This window comes from Trichoplax adhaerens, genomic scaffold (genome assembly GCF_000150275.1).
Source record: "Trichoplax adhaerens TRIADscaffold_3 genomic scaffold, whole genome shotgun sequence".
NCBI lineage: Eukaryota > Metazoa > Placozoa > Uniplacotomia > Trichoplacea > Trichoplacidae > Trichoplax > Trichoplax adhaerens.
Window position 1 is genome coordinate 8,690,247 of NW_002060945.1, and position 19,765 is coordinate 8,710,011.

Sequence of the window (19,765 nt, forward strand, 5' to 3'; positions counted from 1 at the left end):
TCTACCCTCCTTAGGACTAGTTTATATACAGTACAGTATATTCTAGGATTTAAAGTAATATTCTAATTCTCTCGGCCTGGCGTGCCAGACAAAGCTAGTATAATTGAAAAACGAAAGTTGCATAGAACGCGTTCGCATACGCGTCTCACTTTCACGACACTTGATCATTTTCCAGCCTTGATACAATTTGTCGACGATAAAATGATGTACTGTATAATTACATCATTTTTCTTCAAGAAAAAGTTGTAAGCAGGAAATCATTCATTAACCTTGTAAAAGGCTACACGTGTAGCATGCGTGGCAGGTGATCTCCAGTATGTAATATCCTCACGATGTATGACTTGACAAGGTCGATCAATCCTCAATAAAATGGGATGTAGCTGCTAGCAATCGATGTGTCCAGCATCCCATAACGAACTGTACAGTACTGTACAAACAGTGTACACTACTGTACAGTAATGGTAAGGCACCCACTGGAAGCCTTTCTCACTACTTTCATTCATTGTAAAAGCAACCACTCAGAATACGTTCCTTCCCTCCCGAAATACTGCAATAGTACAACGAGAACGGTCATCAATGACAATATCATTCCAGACTGGAACAATATCGCCCGCTTCCCGCTCAGGAAAGAACGTTATTAATCCTCCTCATGGTTGATGCGGTTGTCTTCTTTGGAGAAGAAAGACGGGACGTGTACTATAGAAATGATCCTAGAAAGTACAGTCTTAAAATATTTAACAAAGTACCGGCTAATTTATAGTGCAATATGGACTTCTTTGATTACAGGCGAAAAAATCTGCATAATTTATTTACAGTATCACGTATTGTAAAAAGTACCGGTGAAACTTGCTGTGCAGTACTGTACTGTACTACTGTACTGTACAGTACAGTATTCAGTACTTACAGTATTTAGTAGTCTATGATATAGTACTGTACTGTACTGTACACTGTAGTCATCGATTCATGAAATCTTACCGTGCACCAGTAGAACATGTGTTAACGAAGTTACGGGCCAAGTATGGAATCGGGCATCCAGATGCTCGATTATTGGTGCCGCGAAAGGAAAGCTGACAGATTAACACCAGGTGTTGGTGGTACAAATATCCCGATCAAACCAAGTTCAAATGTGATATACAGTACAAGTTCACGCCTTTCAAATGACGAATTTATCATACCTTGTTTCGAAGTTGAGATCTGACACTACTCAATCGGTGCCAGGGCTCCAGTCATAATATAGTATACTGTACTGTACTGTACAGTACTGTAATGATTTTGTCAGACTCCGGCTGTTAATATGTTGTGAGCTGATTCAATCGCAATTATTGTTGGGAACTTCTATTTTTTCGGATAGACTGCTGTAGATACTGTACTCGTTGATTGCATCGTGCACAGTATTCATTCACTGCAGTTCTCACAGCTAAAGCGGATTAATCAATTGATCAACAGTCAGGTCTGCACGGATGTTAATATATTGTGAGCTGATTCAATCGCAATTATTGTTGGGAACTTCTATTTTTTCGGATAGACTGCTGTAGATACTGTACTCGTTCTTTGCATCGTGCAAAGTATTCATTCACTGCAGTTCTCACAGCTAAAGCGGATTAATCAATTGATCAACAGTCAGTCTGCACGGATGAGAAGTGGCTGTCCGATTCCCAGGTATCATTATCACATCCTTATATCGTGTTGCATTGCATAATAAACAGCCCTGGACTGTCGCTGGAGATCAATGCATTCGACCGTTGCTCGGTTATAATAGACGACAACATTCAAAGTGCAATATTACTACAGAAAGAACAAACTCCGGTGATTGCATCATGTCCCAAAGAAAAATTTTAATTTATTGCGATGATGGCTCAGCCAACGTTGATGTAGCTGAAGCGAGCATAAAGCAGGCAATAAATGAGCTGCATCTCCAGAATGATTTTCAAATTGAAAATGTGACCGCTAATGATATTATTGGTAACGAGAATACGTTGCTATCAACGAAATTATTTGTAATGCCTGGTGGAAGAGACCTCCCTTACGTTGAAAAATTAAATGGCCTAGGGAATCGACGCATAAAACACTTTGTCAACCAAGGGGGTTGTTATTTAGGCCTATGTGCTGGCGCTTACTTTGCTAGTAGCATAATAGAATTCGAGAAAGACACAGCATTGGAAGTTTGCGGTGCTAGGGAACTAAAATTCTATCATGGACTTGCAAAAGGATGTGTTTATCCTGGTTTCAGCTATAAAGATAATTCCGGTGCTAGAGTAGTACCAATTGAACTACACAAAGAAGTAGCCGACCAGGTTAGCTTTAATCAGTGCTCAGTTTATTATAACGGCGGTTGCGAATTTTTACCCTTAAATGATGACGTTGGCGAAGTGGAGATTTTGGCTTCTTACTCTGCCCATGATAACGGTAAGTCACTGCAATGGCTGAAATATTGATAAATTTAATTTAAGCTAAAGCTTGTCTAGCTACCGGCTACAATATCGTTGTAGACCAGTACAACATACTGCATACAGTACTTTCACAGAACGAATGGTATCCTTTTGTAAGCTAGCAAATCCATGTTCTGTGCTAGTAATTTGAACATTCTACCCCAAGGGTCTCCTGAATGACAGGATAGTGTACATGTACTATTTTAGTAATTGCTGCACCTATTGAACACTGACAGTCTATTAGGAGTTACAGTGCTGTAATTATAGTACGAAGTATAAAGCCACTATTACAGGGACGCGGCGAGCCCTCTAGAATGGCTGAAAGATGTTCAGCTATAGTGTTGCCTTAAATTATGTCTTTCAATTTTAAGAAATGTACTTTAAATTCGGCTCAAATTCCATGCAGACAGATCAGTACCACCTTGAGCAATTGACTCTTGAAATTTTGATTACTTTATATCGCAGTATTGAATAATATTTCTTTCAAGTTTCTAATACAAACTATCAGTCGCTGTTACATATACGGTCGCTCCAACCATTTTACAAGTCACGTCGTAATACCGGTCTATACCCGAACCCGAGGTATAAATCTATACCTTTTAACCATACATTATGAATGCCAGCCCGGTAGATAATCCATGATATAATAGTAAATAGACTTTCAAATATAACCTGCCTAACGAGATTGTTATTCATAATAGCTTAAATAATTATTTTTTAATGATTTAAAATTGCAGAAAACTCATCAGTCAACAGGCATGCTCCACCAATCGCTATAATTAAATGTAAAGTGGGTTCTGGCATTGCAATTCTTTCAGGTGTCCATCCGGAATACTCTGCAAATCTACTTAGTTCAGATAAATATGATGATAAAATACTTCAGCATTTACATCAATGTGAACACAACAGAGCCGTTTTATTTCGCAAATTATTGTCGATGTTATTATTGTAATGGCAAAATAATAGGAATGAACTGTTTTCATCCTTGAAAAGCGGCAATATTGACTTCATCTCTTACTTAAAGAAAGATGCATAACGTTAATCAACTTTGACTAATCGACTATCAGGAGTAAAGGTTATCATAAACAGTAGCATACTCTTATATTCAATTTTCATTTATTCAATTCCTTAAACCTAAAATCATACATACCGCTTTGATGAATTTAATTAAGGAATAAAATCAAGTAATTATCATTAATATTTGTAGCCAATTTAATATACACTTTTATATCTCTTGAATACATTTGAAAAGGTTGTGTATAATTGTAAAATTGAATTAAAAACATGTTTAAAACCGACGATCATAACGAAATGTTAATAAAGAAGAGATTTAAATTTCTACTCGTTGTCGTCGACAAGATTATACTAAAAATTTATTTTAAAATTCTGTAGTATCTGATCAATACTTGGCTGCGTAGCATATTATACAAACAGTGAAAAGTTATATTAAATATAATTTAATAATAAAGCAAAATTCAAAAACACAGATTATGCTGAGATATTATTTATTAATACACTAAGTTGGTAATGCATACAGAATAGTTATTATGACTGCCATTTTACGTCACCAACTCTACCACTTGATAACTAGAACAATGAAGCAAAACTTTTAGCNAATATGCGTAGTTCCAAGTTGATAATTACTTTTAAATAATCAGGGCTCATCTATTACAATAATTATTACAAAAGCATTTCCCAAGAAATTGGATATGAATCGAATGATTTTGATCGTAGGTGATGTATTTAATGGTAATCACCATTATGAGTATTCAGTTAGATATTACCGGTACTAATAAATAATAATATACAATCATTATCGTAATTTACATTTTGAACGAATGAAATAAAAGCTTCAGGACTGTACTGCAACATAGTGTGTCCATGTCAGATTTATAAGTGAAAAGTAACTTTAGTGAATATTACACTAGTACTGCGATAGTATATATAATTTGGATGATTCACACTTAATATTCTAAAATGGTCAACATTCTTTTCTATCGAGTGAATTTTAGGCTAAGAAACTGATATATTACAATGTTGTAATGCTCTCTATGTATGAAGTATTATAAATAATACAGACAGAAAATTATTTACATTCACAATTCTCTAAACAATTCAATTGCGTTATACGACGTATCATAATGTTAATTATGAAAGTGTGCATGGTATAAGCTGCATCGCATTGTTGATAACATCAGTTATATATAAGTATCTATACGATAATACACTACTGGTATATATATATATATATATGAGCATATATCTTACTATACTGTATATTTAAAACGACAAATTATCATAACAGAATATAATCTATGATTTTAACGAAGCAGTATTGTATGTTCGTTTTTATATGCAGTATGTAGAATTGGTAGATAAATATAGAAACATACAATAATTAAATGTATAATATGCCGTATTACAAGTTTCGAAGGAAAGCGCAAGTTAGGATACTTTAATTATGTTTATAAAAATTATTATGCTTGGATAAACATTAATCGGTTTATACTTGACAATAGTATGATATTCTGGAGTTGAAAAAGATTATGATATCTACTACTCTGAAGTTATCGATCTATTCAATAATTTAAAAATGTACACGTTAAGCTCAACCCTTAACGTTATATTACAATCAACAAGATTGGCGAATAATGATACATTTAAAAATTATTCTCAACTGTTACGAGTGTATGCAGAAGTTTTATATCTTGCTGTATTGGAGTTGATAGTATTCAAGTACATATTCACAACAATTTCCTATTTCATATGTGACTCGGTACTAAACTATCGATTGATCGGATTTCCCACGCAGAAAGTACGTCATCATATTCCCTTTACCTTTCACAGATATTAAACCACGGCATTCAAAGACGAATCCACGTCCAGCTAATACTTTGGTTACTTCCTCTGTAACCTAAAACGATCAAATATCATAATACTGTAGATACAACAATGTCATGTTCTGTATATAGTTTTCATCTATCTAATAGCATCAAAGACTTTGAAATTTATTAGTCATTACAACTGTATGTACAACATCATAAACTGATGATACTTAAATGAGAGGAAAATTGAGTAATAGATTAATAATCTATAGCAATTGTAGATTCGCATGCTATTGAAATAAGTAAATTAGTCCATACTGAGTTCTAGGAGATCTCATACCTGAGTAAAGCCAGGTTTTCCGGTAGATTCCATACGACTAGCAACATTAACGGTGTTACCCCATATATCATATTGTGGTTTACGGGCTCCAATAACCCCAGATACAACTTGGCCAAAGTTAATGCCTAAATGTTTATACCAGCTTTTAGCAATACAACTTCATAACACTATGATTTATCAACAAAAACCTTCAATACAGCTAAATAACAATAGCAATCATCATTACCGACTCGTAATTTAAAATTGTTAAATGAATGTTTATTGATATCTTCCAGTCTATCCATCATTCGCATAGCAAAATTAGTTAAAGCGGCCGTACATTTCGCTCCATCTTGCTCTAATTTCTATATATTATTAAAATTTTCGAATAAGAATTCTATTTAGAGTAACTGTTGGATAAAGTATGAATTAATTTCTTCAACATTTAAATGATCTTTACCGGATCAGGAACTAATCCAGCCGCGGCCATATACGAATGTCCTGTTGTTTTAATCTTTTCAATATACTTACAGTCATCTTCCATTAGGAGCTATTGTAGACAGGTTTGAATATGAGATTAGGGTGAGAAATCTAAGTTAGGTTGCTATTATATATATATATATATACCATATATGTTTACGTATTTATAACTACTTTATACATTTAATTTTATGAGCGTATAATAGAAAGTTTTTCTTTACCTCATCAAAATCTGCGATAATTTCGTTTAGCAACCTAAGGCATTCAACCCCCTCACTAACACTGTCCAACTCGGAGTAGAAATCGGAAAAGTTGGGTATTGAAGAGAACATAACGGCTACTTCATCACAGGATTGATAATATAAATCCTGTGTTTTTAGGCAAGCACATACTCAATATTACTAAACTATAATTTAGTTAGTTACAGATATACATTATAAAAAATTTTTAAAACATGAAATTTAAAAGACTTTTATTTACCTCATGTCTTCTATTAGTTTTCAAAAAATGCTCCGCGACATGAGCTGGCAAAATATTACAAAGTAACAACTGATTACGTCTCTTTAATATTTCCATGTCATTTTTCTCTTCAGTAGCCTTGACGTACGTAATTGCAAATGTTTCATTTCATTAGCAACATACAGTACTTAATAGCCTTGTTTCATATTATCTGAATTTGATTATAATACTATAGTACCTGTAATTTCCATAGGAAATCTAGCCTTGCTGTAGCTTCAATCTGTTGGGAATAGAATTGATAAAATTGTAAATAGCTAACGAGTTGTTCATTGATCAGGTTATATACAGTATGTGAATCTGCTACTGATTCCAAATAATGCTATCGCATTTATTTGATATGAAGAATAATATTAAATATCAAATTTTAATCTTTTATCTTATATCCTCACTTGTCTAGCATGAATCGAAAGCGCTACTACATAAATGCAAATAACTACGCCGGCAATCGTAGAAAGCGAAGGTTGAGAGTATGAGTTTGCTGATGCGGAATTAAATTTCCTGAAATAAAAAATAAAACATAAGTTAAAATACTATTACAACACCGAGGCATTGAAATTATAGTAACACAGTATAGTCCAACAAACTTACTCAGTCACATTATCATATCTTGCAAATATAATCGTATAATCCGATGCTAGTATTATAACTAAGTAAGTGGCAGTCATAATGATCATCAATACTATCTTGATCAGATGACTTAATTGGAGGAAAATTCCACAACATAATAGTGCCATAATAACGCTGAAGTCAAAGTACTAAAATTTGATAAATAATGCCAAATCATTAACATTAATAATCAAATTGAATACCGATTGCATCCTAAATTTGTATAAACAGTTGATATAAATTACTTGAGGAAAACTACAATTAGGCGTATCAGGTAATAACTGCGAATAATTTTCTACTGGATAGCCACGAATAGTGTTTTGACCGTTAACAGCAGCTGTACTACACCCAAACTGTAAAAATATCGAAGATCCTTAGTAAAAGACAATGGCAATAAAATATGTCATAGTAAAATGGTTCAATTAATTAAGAAATCATAAGAAATTTTTGTTACGGTACAGCAATTAAACACAACTGCAATACAAATATTATCATTCAGAATGTAAATACTATAAAAATTATATCTTGCTTACCAGTACTCCAATGGAAGTGAAATAAACGATAAAGATTGTGGAAATAGATAATATAAGACAACTATAGCGATTTGTAGCTAGCCATCTCGAAGCATGACGTAAAGATTTTGGTAGAGCCTTATGAAATCAATCAACAAATAAGATTAAGCATATCTCAAAAAACTTTTTTAAATTTAATCCATTACGAAAAAAGTAATATTGTTACCTTAAATTTATATGCCAAAGTCATAAATTCAATCAAACTTAATATAACAAAAGCGGTTAAAAATAATGGCAGCATAACAGGATCCCTGAAGTTATGATGATAGATTAGATTTTAGGTCACACAAAATGCATAACGTTATATAGAAATTATTTTAAAATTATTGCGAATTAAACAGATATTCATATCGATATTTATTAAGATATCAATAATCTATCAAGCTATCTATCTGTTCATCTTACTTTGGCAAAATGGTAATTTGAGCAAAGCATATAAAAATAAAGATGACATAGGCAGCTGACATATAGCGGTTGAACATACGATCACGCGTTTTACCATACTATAAAATTATAAGCAATACAAGTATTAAGACAGATGTATTTATTAATAGACGCTTGTTAATATAACTCAAACACAGTTTATCAGTACCATATTAATAGCAAAGTTGAACAAATCAAGATGAGCAAACGTTCAGCAGATAATTTTTTATTTACAGCAATTATAAATGAATGATTATAGCTTTAACTGACTTACGTCGCGCTCTGTATCTGCGTTCTTAAATTTAAGTAAAAACTTGTGTGATTTCTCTGATAACTGAATGCTGCTACAGTTTGTAAAGAATACAAAAAAGGGTCAATTCCTATAAAAATTATTCAAATAATCTTTTGCAGCCACAATAGAAATTTAAATACTAAATAAGTAACATTCGTCAAAATTGATTTTCTACGCATATTTAATAATGTAAATCGATCCTGCTATGGATACTAACCCATCAGCACTACGAGCATTAATAGATCGCTTAAGTAGATCATTAACTTCATCTTCGAAACTCTTAACACCTCCTCCACCAATTCTGCATTAAAAAAATTTATCCAAATTATTACAACATAAAAAATTCGATTCTTATATTAGCACATTAACCTCAATCAAATCGGCACGCATAAGAATTACTTAAGTACTGATAATATAAACATATAAGAAATTTATCACTGTTTAGTTATACCATAACTTCTCTTATCAGTATTGTTAAGTATACGTATTGTACAAATAAATTATTCAGTAAAAACTATTTTATTATATAATGCTAACTGTAAAAGAAATTAACTTACATCTGCTTCATTTTGCCAGAAATGCCACCCTCCTGCACGTAGTGATAACAAAAAATTAGTATACGGTAGCAACGGTAAATAATATTCTACGTATATATACAACACACAGTCATCCAGTCTTTCATCTCACTAATTTACATAATTTATTGAAATGTCGCTGATATATTTGAATACTAACGGCTTGGCCACCAAATGGTTTCTCTGAACCCCATTCTTCTAATCGTGTTTGTGAATTAGACCGACCTCTACCCTCTCGTTCGCCATCCCGTAGCGAAACACTCTAAGTTGGTCATGAAAAGTATTATTAGAGGATTACGTATAAAGATAATGCTTCAATGAGAGCTAGCTTTTATAATCAATAAAAAAGACAAAAATTATTCACTAAATTCATGAAATGCTTCTATTATCACTAATAGTATTCTACTTCATATTTTACCGCTTTATTTCGTGGAGTTTGGACGATTAAATAAGTTTTATAATTCTTGTCCTTCAAGTATTTATTTCTACTAGCACCATTCCCATCTTCTAATTCATATTCACCATTTAAACACTCCTTAGTTCCTTCTGTAATATGGATTCTCCTATTGAAATGAAATTAATTTATTAAATTCTATTGTCCCGAACTACAAAACAGCCTAAAACTATCGACAAATAATTGCTTTATCCTAGTAGGAAACCAATATAACACTGCCATTTTATAGCAATCTATTGTATCAATCATTATAGATGGATTAATAATAGAATTAATAGTACCGTTCAGCTTTAATTAAAATTATCGAGATTGAAACAATATTATGATGACTATCTTAATATTTTGTCGTCTATACCCAGGCAAGCCACCAGCTTCCATATTGTTGGCTAAAGTGACATCGTCAGACCATACATCAAATTGCCACTTTTTTAAGCCTAAAACTCCACAGAATACTTTTCCACTATGTATTCCAACTCTCATATTTAAATTAGCGACGCCAGTAGCTTCCCTTACAACACTAGAAAAAAGAGAATATAAAGTAGGGGAACAACCATTAAGGTTACTAATTCAAGTATTTTTCCAGTAGAGACTTTACAGATTTATCGAAAATTCTAGTAAACTTACGCAATAGAATCAATCATGCAAAGGCCCATTTCAACGCAGCAATGTCCATGATCTGGCCTCGGATCGGGCAATCCAGACACGCAATAGTAGCAATCACCAAGAATTTTAATTCTCAAACAGTGATTTTTCTATGATAAGAATATTGCTCATGTTAGTATAATATAACTTCCAAAATTGTTACATTTGGGTGAAACCGTAAAATTTGATCAGTAATTCCATCTAGCTATCGAATCACGATTTATTAAAGTTACGGATCGTAACATTAGGGTTTTTAACTAATAGTAAAGATATTGTTTATAATATTAATTTAACTCAGTGGCATTCAAAGTATAATTTTTTAGTCTATTTTATTTGTCTCTACTACTATAGTTATTTAATAAAACAGATGATAACAATAGCGTTAATAATCGTCTTTCAATGCACGGAGTAGCTATCTCATACATAGAATCAAAAAGGTAATAAACCACGATATTCTATACCATTTACAGGATTGGCTAGTCAATATAAATATTCGTATGTTATACCTTATTATAAATACATTCCGCAATAATTAGATTACTAAAAAGTATCCAATTCAAAATATGTTACAGTATTGTACCTTCAATAAAGTACTATCTCTAGTTTAATAATTTAGAATTGAATTATTCTTACGTTAGAATATTAAGGTAAAATTTTTGTTGTTGCTTGTCAGTTAAATAACTATTAAATATTAAAATTACTTCCGACAGACTTAAATTGCTAATAAAATGGTACGCTAATTCATTAACATCCTTTTGAAAAAGTCTTATTGTAACTATTCTACCTAGCTAAGTAAATCAGTGAAGTTACTTTACTCGTGATGTGTAATAAACTGAAAGTACAGAATCTAAAGAACATCCAATCAAATTACTCATAGTAATCGCTACGTACAGTATCTAATACGCAAGTATAAGTTTAAAAAAAGTCTACTATTAATATTATTAGGAAATATTTTTATATCAATTACTTTTTTAGCCAATAAGTTCCTTCAAAATTTCTCTAATAAGTAAAATAATAATTACTACACCGTGACTAACAATTTTTATGATAGTACAGTCGTCATATAATTTAGATGTTCTGGCATTACAACGGCTATTTATGATAAAATGCATGATTAATTAATAACCTCTTGGGTGCAATTATTGTCATGTGCAAAACATCATTGATACGCATGAATAAAGCTATCAGTTACTCATGGCAATAGATTAGCTTGAAATCATTTTTTATTATTGGCGATACTAGTTAGAGAAGTTATCAGCTATTTTATCCCTGACGTTAACATGTCACTAAGTTACCGCCTTAGAAATTGATTAATTAACATGATTTTACCTGTGCTAGCTGATCAAATCTAGCGAAAAGTTCATTCAGCGTTTTCACAAGTTCTTGAGCGTCACACTGAGATGATAACTTCGTAAAACCTTCAATATCAGCAAATAATAGACTAGACAGTACAAATACATAAATAATTAGTTACAAATGTAACACCCAAATACTTTCTTATCTGTTTTTATGATCATAAATTTCTTATATAAATGGATATTCTACCTCATCCATGTAGGTAGATAGTAAACTTGATAATAGGTAAATAAAGATCATTAACTAATTACGAATATTTTGGTCGAGCCTTTTTGCCTATCTCTCGACAGCCAAAAAATTAACTAAGCCAAGCTGATATCAAATGCATGCAATTAATTACAGATTTATAGATCACTGGTTTTAACTTGATTAAAATAATTTAAGTAGCTCCATTGAAGTTTATTCTTAATTATATGTAATTCTGCAATACTTTCGCTTAACATCTTTCTAAATTTTAGTTACAAAACTACCTTATTACATATACTAGATGAATTCATTGGTGAGATTTTAAGAATCTAAAATTAGACAACGAATATATTTACTAATAAATAGCTAAAGAATTCTAATATAATGTATTTTACGCACAAAAAAATTACTACAAATATTTAAATGTCACTTAACAGTTTCATGGTGGTAAAAATTTTTGAAAAGTTTAAATAAAGTAGACAGTACTACTACCATACTCCATAGCTAATCAATGGTAAACTCATTTAAATGTACATTAAAAATAGTTTACAGCTTATACAGAATCGTAATATTCTTTTAACTTGATTTCTAACATATCGTATTGTTAATTATAATATAAGGAATTGAAATAATAGCGTGCAATAAAATCGCTAGTCAGTGTCAATATAGCGTTTCTATTCAAGAATACATTGTTGGTCGGGTATGAGCGCTTTAAGCCCTCCCACCGAATCCTACCGACTAACAGTCACATAGGAAAATAATTGCCCATTTTATAATAATTTACCCTATGAATAAGAAGTATGTTGCAGAAGTAGCGCACTGCTTAAACGTGTATTAAATTATACCCTGTTGTTAATGGTATTGTGAAAGCCTTGTCAATTAATACCCTCGACTATTTTTCGACATTTCTTACAGATAAAATTTTGGTCTTGTAAGATCATTATGTATCTACTGTTGTAGTAAAATTTTTAATTTCTATTATTGCATTTTTAGTAACTAAGTAAAATAGACTAGAACTAAGAGACGTTATATTGGGAAGACTTTACTAAAGAAGCGATTACTTTTTTTGATAATATCATACTCAGTAACCTCGTTATCTCCCTAACATTATCACTAATAGCTGTAAAAGATCAATTTCACATTTTAAATGAAGTAAATTCTTTCAACTAAACACAGTTTGATCTTTTGTATTTCATAGGAGCTTTTAAATTATTCGTCTAGGAAGATTTACTATATAATGGATGTAGTTAAGTACTAGTTAGATCCTACAATATTTCTCATGTTACAAAATATTTATAACAATTTCCGAGAAAATTTTTAAAAATAATGAAGTAGGAGCGATTTTTAATCATAGCGTAGTATTGACTGTAACTTCTTTGTGTACAGTATCTATTAAAAATGTTAGAAAAGATTTCAAATATCTTTCCAAAATCAGCGTTCGTTATAATTCAAGAATAAAGAGTATATTGAAGTGCTCACTACTCAGTGATCTACTAGCCTGCTGTGTATATACAAGTTTATAGACAGTATCCAAGTATTATGGAATGCTACAAAGCTAAAATACATCATAGCCTCATTTTATATTTCTATCCTTATTATGAATAATTGAAATCAGTGGAATCACATTAGTCAACTTTAAGATACGTTCATAACTACAGTAAGAATCAAGTACAATATTATTAATGCTTCTATATATTGGATATTACAATACCGATGTTATTAAACTTCATATGCAGCCTTAACTTAACCGCTAGCATTATTAAAGGAATAAAAAAGTTCACTATTGTTGTTCTCCTAATTGTACTATATATAGACTATATTCTATTTTATCATTTTAAACAGATGATCTTAGGCAAGCGACGCTCTATCAGATCGGTTTTCTAATATAGAAACGCTATTTTAGTTCGTTTTAAAATATTAAAATAGGTAAAATAACCTGGTAAAAATATTCTGTACCGTAACTAACGGCAAGAAATGATTGGAAAGAAACTTTAATGATAAAGTTCATTTTCGTCAAGTCACTATACTACGTTAAGTTATCAGAATCTCTTATACAGTAGGTATAACAAAGTTAAGATGTCTACTTCCTCATTTAGATAAAATAGTTGATACTAACTGCAACTACAGCTATATAACCTTCTATTATCTATTTTTAATATTTTCCTGTTGTATTGCATTAAATGGAAAATTGGTTTAGTCATTTTGGCTACGTCGTCGTAATTAGCATTAGAATAAAATAAAAAAAATAATGACAACCAAAATAGATTTACTAATCCTTTCAGACTCACTGTTTAAAATATACGAAAAACATTAACTAAAGGGTTCTAGAATCATGTCGAAACCATTTTTTTCTCACAGCAAACATTGTGATACAGAACAGACAAAAGATTGTAAGCTAATTAATTAATGCAAGTATTATGAGAAAATAAAAAATAAAAATAACGGAGCCTAATTGTCATCAATAGCAATAGATGGGAATAGATCATAGAATTTCATTGTCTGTTTAGACAATCAGCAAAAGTTTCGAAAATAATTCATCTATTTCAATTTATACGAACTATAATGATACCGTGAGTTTCGATTGCCAAAACTAGGATAAATAATTAATTAGAAATATCTTGTCTAGTCTTGATACAACTATAGTAAAAGTTATTTAGGTCTTCTTGATACCTTTTATTGTTCACTATGTCACTTCATTATTTACTTGAATGTTATAATAATTATTTATAGTGGACTGTAGCAAAACAGCCATCAATTTGGGATATAGGGCAAATGAGAGATTGAGAATGATGCAAAAATAATTTAAATTAATCTCTAAATTTACCTAACATTTTCATGCTTTTGAATATAAATTTTATGAAATAATTGACTTTCACGCCTTATAGCTGAGAAATCACTATTCATTTCTACTGCTACGTAACGCGGCAAAACGGACATTAATAGACTTTCCTATAAAAGTGAACAAAATATTTAAAAATAATTATTAAAGAAAGTACAGGCTTAGGAAGGAAAGAGTAATTACGTTTAATTTGTATGAAATGAATTTGTTCCAAGTAAACAATCCGTTAAAGTATTAACTTAAAATAATCAACACGAAGAATATAAAAACTGAAGGTAGAGAAAAGATTCTTCTAGTCTGGAATTAATACACGATAACAATTTTCTATTCCTTCAATAGGTATGACAATTATAATAAACATCTAAACTTCTCAATTATAAATAATGTAATGTACTAGGAGTGTTAGTCAATGTCATATTAGTATGGATTGAATAATCACTAGATAAAGAGGAAAAGGAAATCAAAGAAAAAAGATAGAACTTTAAGCTAGTGATTCTATATCATTATGTAATAAATAATTTCTAAACCATCATAAGTTCATTAAAATAATATCGATAACGATTTAATATAAAAACTAAGACTTAAAATTTTATATATACGACATCGATCAACTATACACTGTATCTATACCGAGAATTGAGGCAATCTTCAATTAATAACATCCAGAAACTTACTTGTTTTTCATTTTCATGTAGAGATTTAACACGAGCTTCAATACATCGCCTCGTCTCAATAAATGCTTTACGTTGTTCAAGCTCAACCGGATAATGTGTAAATATTCCGGCTAAGTTGGCACACATATACAATAAAATATTTGCTACGATCTACAATTTCATAATAAAAATAGATGATGAAAATTTGTTATTTTTATTAAAGTGAAAGTAAAATTATTCTAATATACTGCCACTAGCTGTAATTTAGTATAAATTTTCAATATGAGATTAGAGGGTTACAATTTTGTACTTATCACTGAAAAATCATAATTCTTCGATCAAGTTGTATTAAAATATATATATGATAAGACAAGATCTTGTTGTAAAGAGTGAGCTTTTTAATTAAAGGATCATAATGGTACGACTAGCACAAGACTATTTCAATATGATCTAATTTAAACAATCGACAGTAGATTCAATTTGAAGATGATTTTGAACGACAAGTGACTAATATTATCGATAATAAATTATCCTACCATAGGCAATCATTAACTATTAAGCATAAGGAAATGAGTACGATTGAAATGATAAAAGATAATGTCAATCAGAATGTCTCAGTTTTATAAAATATAAAACTAAAGGTTATATAGTATCACTATCGAAATTAAATAACAGATGATAACCTTTATTTCAAGTATACACATCCCTACCTGTGTATCTATATGTATATTACACGTTTAACATTAGCGCTAATAACAAAATATAATCTATGTAACATGAAAATGATTAGCTTTGTCGTCTCAATTTAATGAAATATCAACAAAAGGAAAAATGAAATTTAAAGTTTGATTTTATAACTCTATTGGTTAGTACAGGAGACCAGATTAGTATAACACATTCGAGCATCAATGACGATAATATTTGATCTATCCTTCTCAATCAAAATAATTTTGATATTCTAAAACAATCTAATTCGGACCTTATGATTCGAACTCGAGCTATAAAATTAATCACTTAAGTAACTATGATGCTTTTATGCATTTGCTTTATGTCCACATGACAATTTACATCGATTTATTACTTGTATAGACGGCATTAATTAAAAAAATATACGGATTTACAACACATCAACTAACTGAAATTATCTAATTGCTAAAATTATACAAATTAAAGAAGTAGATTATTTGCTCACCTGGCGCCAAATATAATTATTGGAATAGGCACTACTACGAAACGAGTAAGTTAGACCAGTGGTCATAATTTGAATAGAAAGGATAGCAAGGGAACATAACGCAGCGTAGCCCATCGATATAGGTAGCATCGTATAAATGAAGTAAATAAGAATTAATGAGACCCAAACGCCATCTGTTGGCAATCCTACTTTGCGTACGACCGTATCCATTAATTCAATAATACACATTGTGGCAAATATTGCCCATGATATCCAATTAAGGTGCTTAGGCTGAAACCATTCAAAACCATGTGCGATAAATCCCAACAGGAATACATAAAATAGGCATATAATACCCAAAACTATAGCCACGTAATAATCTTCACTAATAATTTCACCACTGGAAAAATGAAATGCGACAATAACAACACACACGACAATCAATAAGACCATTAGATAGGTAACACTAGTTTGATTTAGACGGAAAAAGTAACGCTGATATAACTCTTCAAATTCACGAGAATGAAACTGCCTGGATTTACAAAAAATGGATTTAACATTATCCACGGTTGACATATTTGCACTAGTAATTGTTTGTTCTTCAGCTTCTACACGAGGAATCACTTTCGATTTATTTCCTTGGGGCTGAAATTTTGGTATTAATTTGTCTTTAGGTTCATTCTCTTTGCCATTACCTGGCTCAAGACCTACTTCCACCGATTGTACATGAACATTTTTATAATTGCGTAAGTTATTAGAATGACCATTACCCTGAAGAGTGCCATCATCGTCAACGCTATCACCCCTAGAAATCCAATTGCGGGGTAATAACTTTTCACCATTATCAGTACTATTTTTACTGAGCAAGATACAATCATCACTTCTACTATCATTTATATCATTATTATTTATATTATTTTTACTAGATTTTCGATCATTTTGTAGGATATTGTTATAATTTGTATCTACACCTTGAACTTTGATTGTTTGCTGGCTATTATCGATTCGATTAGTACTACTTGTGCTGGATGTACGGATAGATACTTTTTCACTACTTCCACTTTGGTGGCTTGTAAAACCTCGTCCATTATTATTGTAACTACCACTTCTACCATCTCGATGCTTATGATTATTATTGCTATTATTGTTATTTTCGCCAGTATTACCAGCACTCGATGGTCGGCTATCATTTGCATGTGGGCCAACTTTACTGGTGTTATGAGCTTTGGTGCTCAGACTTGATACACTTACACGCGATTGTTGACTAGTTCTACCACTTTGGCTATTCAACATGATCGATCTATTTTATCTTATCCTTAGTATCTTTAAACGTTTTGCCAAGACAATTTGATCTATAATAATGAATTGCAATGTATTATTACAAATATTTCAGGTCAATTTTAATGATTGATTAAAATACTTATTCTACTGGAGACTGAAGTTGATATTGCCGTTCTTGATGGAGAAGAAAGTGTCAAGAAATTTTTTAAACTCTCTAATTTCAATTTTTCATTCAATAGCATATGCCTACGAGAATAATGCTATAAAATAAACTATCAGCTAATAGCGTTGAAACGGAAAAATTAAGGAAGCTGATCATGATGATAAAATGCAAAAATAGACACTGCTACGTTTCAAAATTGAACAGATTGAAATCAAAAAATGAAAAAAGTCATTAATTACTTGATCGATAAGATGATTAAGATCATACATACGTTGGCTAGTAACTATTTTATAAGTCGTTAAAATTGATCGATCATTTCTTTACAGATTGCTAAGTTATCTGATCCATAGTCGATCGTGGAATGTAATAAGTTGAGAAGGTTAAAAGAAGAACAAAAACGCATCACATATGGATTAACTACAATTTAACCAGAACCAATATAGCTTTCATAGAAGAATAAGATCTTCTCTGATAGAACGAGAGCTCATGGTTGCCATAGCTACTTATCAACCAATCATATCATTATTTCTCAATTGGTATTATATACAACCCACGTTATAAATTGCATAATATTATTATTCTGATTATTGTTATTATTATTATTCAAGTATATAACAACTATGCTCCCTTTTTGCTTTCTTATTACTTTAAAGATAATAAGGACACGATGGTCGATTTAGATAAGTACTATTTCTTATTTTAATGGTACATAGAAAAAAAAAATGAAATAAATAAAATATAAAAGAAAAAATGAATGAGCATACTGTATCTATAGATCTATTTCTATACACATCTAGATCATTCTTATTGACAAGTTCTACAATACAGTAAACTATCACTGATATACAAGTTGGGTCAAACAGCGTGTGGTAGTGCATTGATACACTACCTTGAATTGACGATATTATTGTAAGGCTAGCTGTATAGAAAATATAGAAATTGTCCGATTTTCAAAATAAACTTATGTTATAGAAATTGATCGACAAAAGAAGAAACTGAGTCGATTTAAAGAGGCGGAGACATATCAAGATATCAATTTCCATACTTTTCCTTAAGCAAACCCCTTCAACTGCTATGTAAAATAGAGAAATGTTGTTTTCACCATTTCGATTTCAGTAGGTCGATAGCTTGCTTTATCATCGACGATACTAAGTTTACTCTATTTTCTCACTCTCTCTCCTTTTGATCACTTTACACGTATACATTACAAAGCAGTTCAATGCGACTAAATGCATCTTAAGATGACTCGAAATGATTAAAAATATTGACCTTAAGGCGCATAAATACTGAAACTAAAATAAGGATGCGATGGTGATTCTTATACTACTAGTGCACTAGAATAATTTATTATAGTTAATAGGCAGCCGTTAGTACTGTAATAGGGCAATATTATATCGATAAAATTTCAGTTATCGCTGAAATTTTTAATGAAGTTGTAGTAGTAGCTAAGATGAAGCGGATACGCTATTCGAATAGATTTGCTACTTAGACTATGTTATAACAGCATTCACAGAAGATCAGCACATTTTAGGAAATTTTATCAATTGTAAATACAGTCTGTTATACTCGTATCCTGTCATTTATTGCTAATTTTTCTTAGGAATATCAGTATTATGGGTTATATTGAATACAGTGATGATAATAAAATTGATCATACTTATTATCCTACATAGAAATTAAAATGCTTGTAAATGACGGGCTTTCAATAACTAACCTGTGTTGATCTTTGCCTTGCTTACTTTTATTTGCTAATGATAAGTTCTATTTAATTGATATAAAAACGACTGCGGTACTTCATTTGGAAGGTGATCGGCGGAAAAAAACTTCCATTGAAAGTGAAGCAGAAATAAGATATGCTAAGGAGGAATAAAACATTCAAAAAATAGTCTACATTAGTACCTTAGAACGTTTATAGAAATTATCCTAACGTTTAGAGAGTTAGGCGATCTATATTTACTGTTTAATGATAAAAGATGAAGC

The 19,765-nt window shown here is 31.0% G+C and overlaps 2 protein-coding genes across 2 annotated transcripts; one reads left to right on the forward strand and one right to left on the reverse strand.

The window, feature by feature from the left end:
* Window positions 1-1,817: 1,817 nt before the first annotated feature.
* TRIADDRAFT_55000 (uncharacterized protein) lies at window positions 1,818-3,381 on the forward strand (the record flags this gene model as incomplete). The annotated part of the gene is made up of 2 exons (XM_002110662.1): window positions 1,818-2,406; window positions 3,167-3,381. The coding sequence occupies 2 exons, from the start codon at window positions 1,818-1,820 to the stop codon at window positions 3,379-3,381; spliced, it is 804 nt and encodes a 267-aa protein (XP_002110698.1).
* A 1,827-nt stretch (window positions 3,382-5,208) lies between these two features.
* TRIADDRAFT_21914 (uncharacterized protein) lies at window positions 5,209-16,917 on the reverse strand (the record flags this gene model as incomplete). Its single annotated transcript, XM_002111210.1, has 23 exons — window positions 5,209-5,343; window positions 5,595-5,719; window positions 5,821-5,938; window positions 6,034-6,123; window positions 6,275-6,421; window positions 6,534-6,650; window positions 6,751-6,792; window positions 6,962-7,102; window positions 7,169-7,327; window positions 7,424-7,531; window positions 7,712-7,828; window positions 7,917-8,001; window positions 8,156-8,253; window positions 8,448-8,507; window positions 8,679-8,752; window positions 9,161-9,302; window positions 9,459-9,603; window positions 9,850-10,011; window positions 10,119-10,246; window positions 11,466-11,577; window positions 14,503-14,627; window positions 15,192-15,341; window positions 16,363-16,917. 23 exons carry the CDS (start codon window positions 16,915-16,917, stop codon window positions 5,209-5,211), a joined length of 3,135 nt encoding a protein of 1,044 aa, XP_002111246.1.
* Between the last annotated feature and the right edge of the window lie 2,848 nt (window positions 16,918-19,765).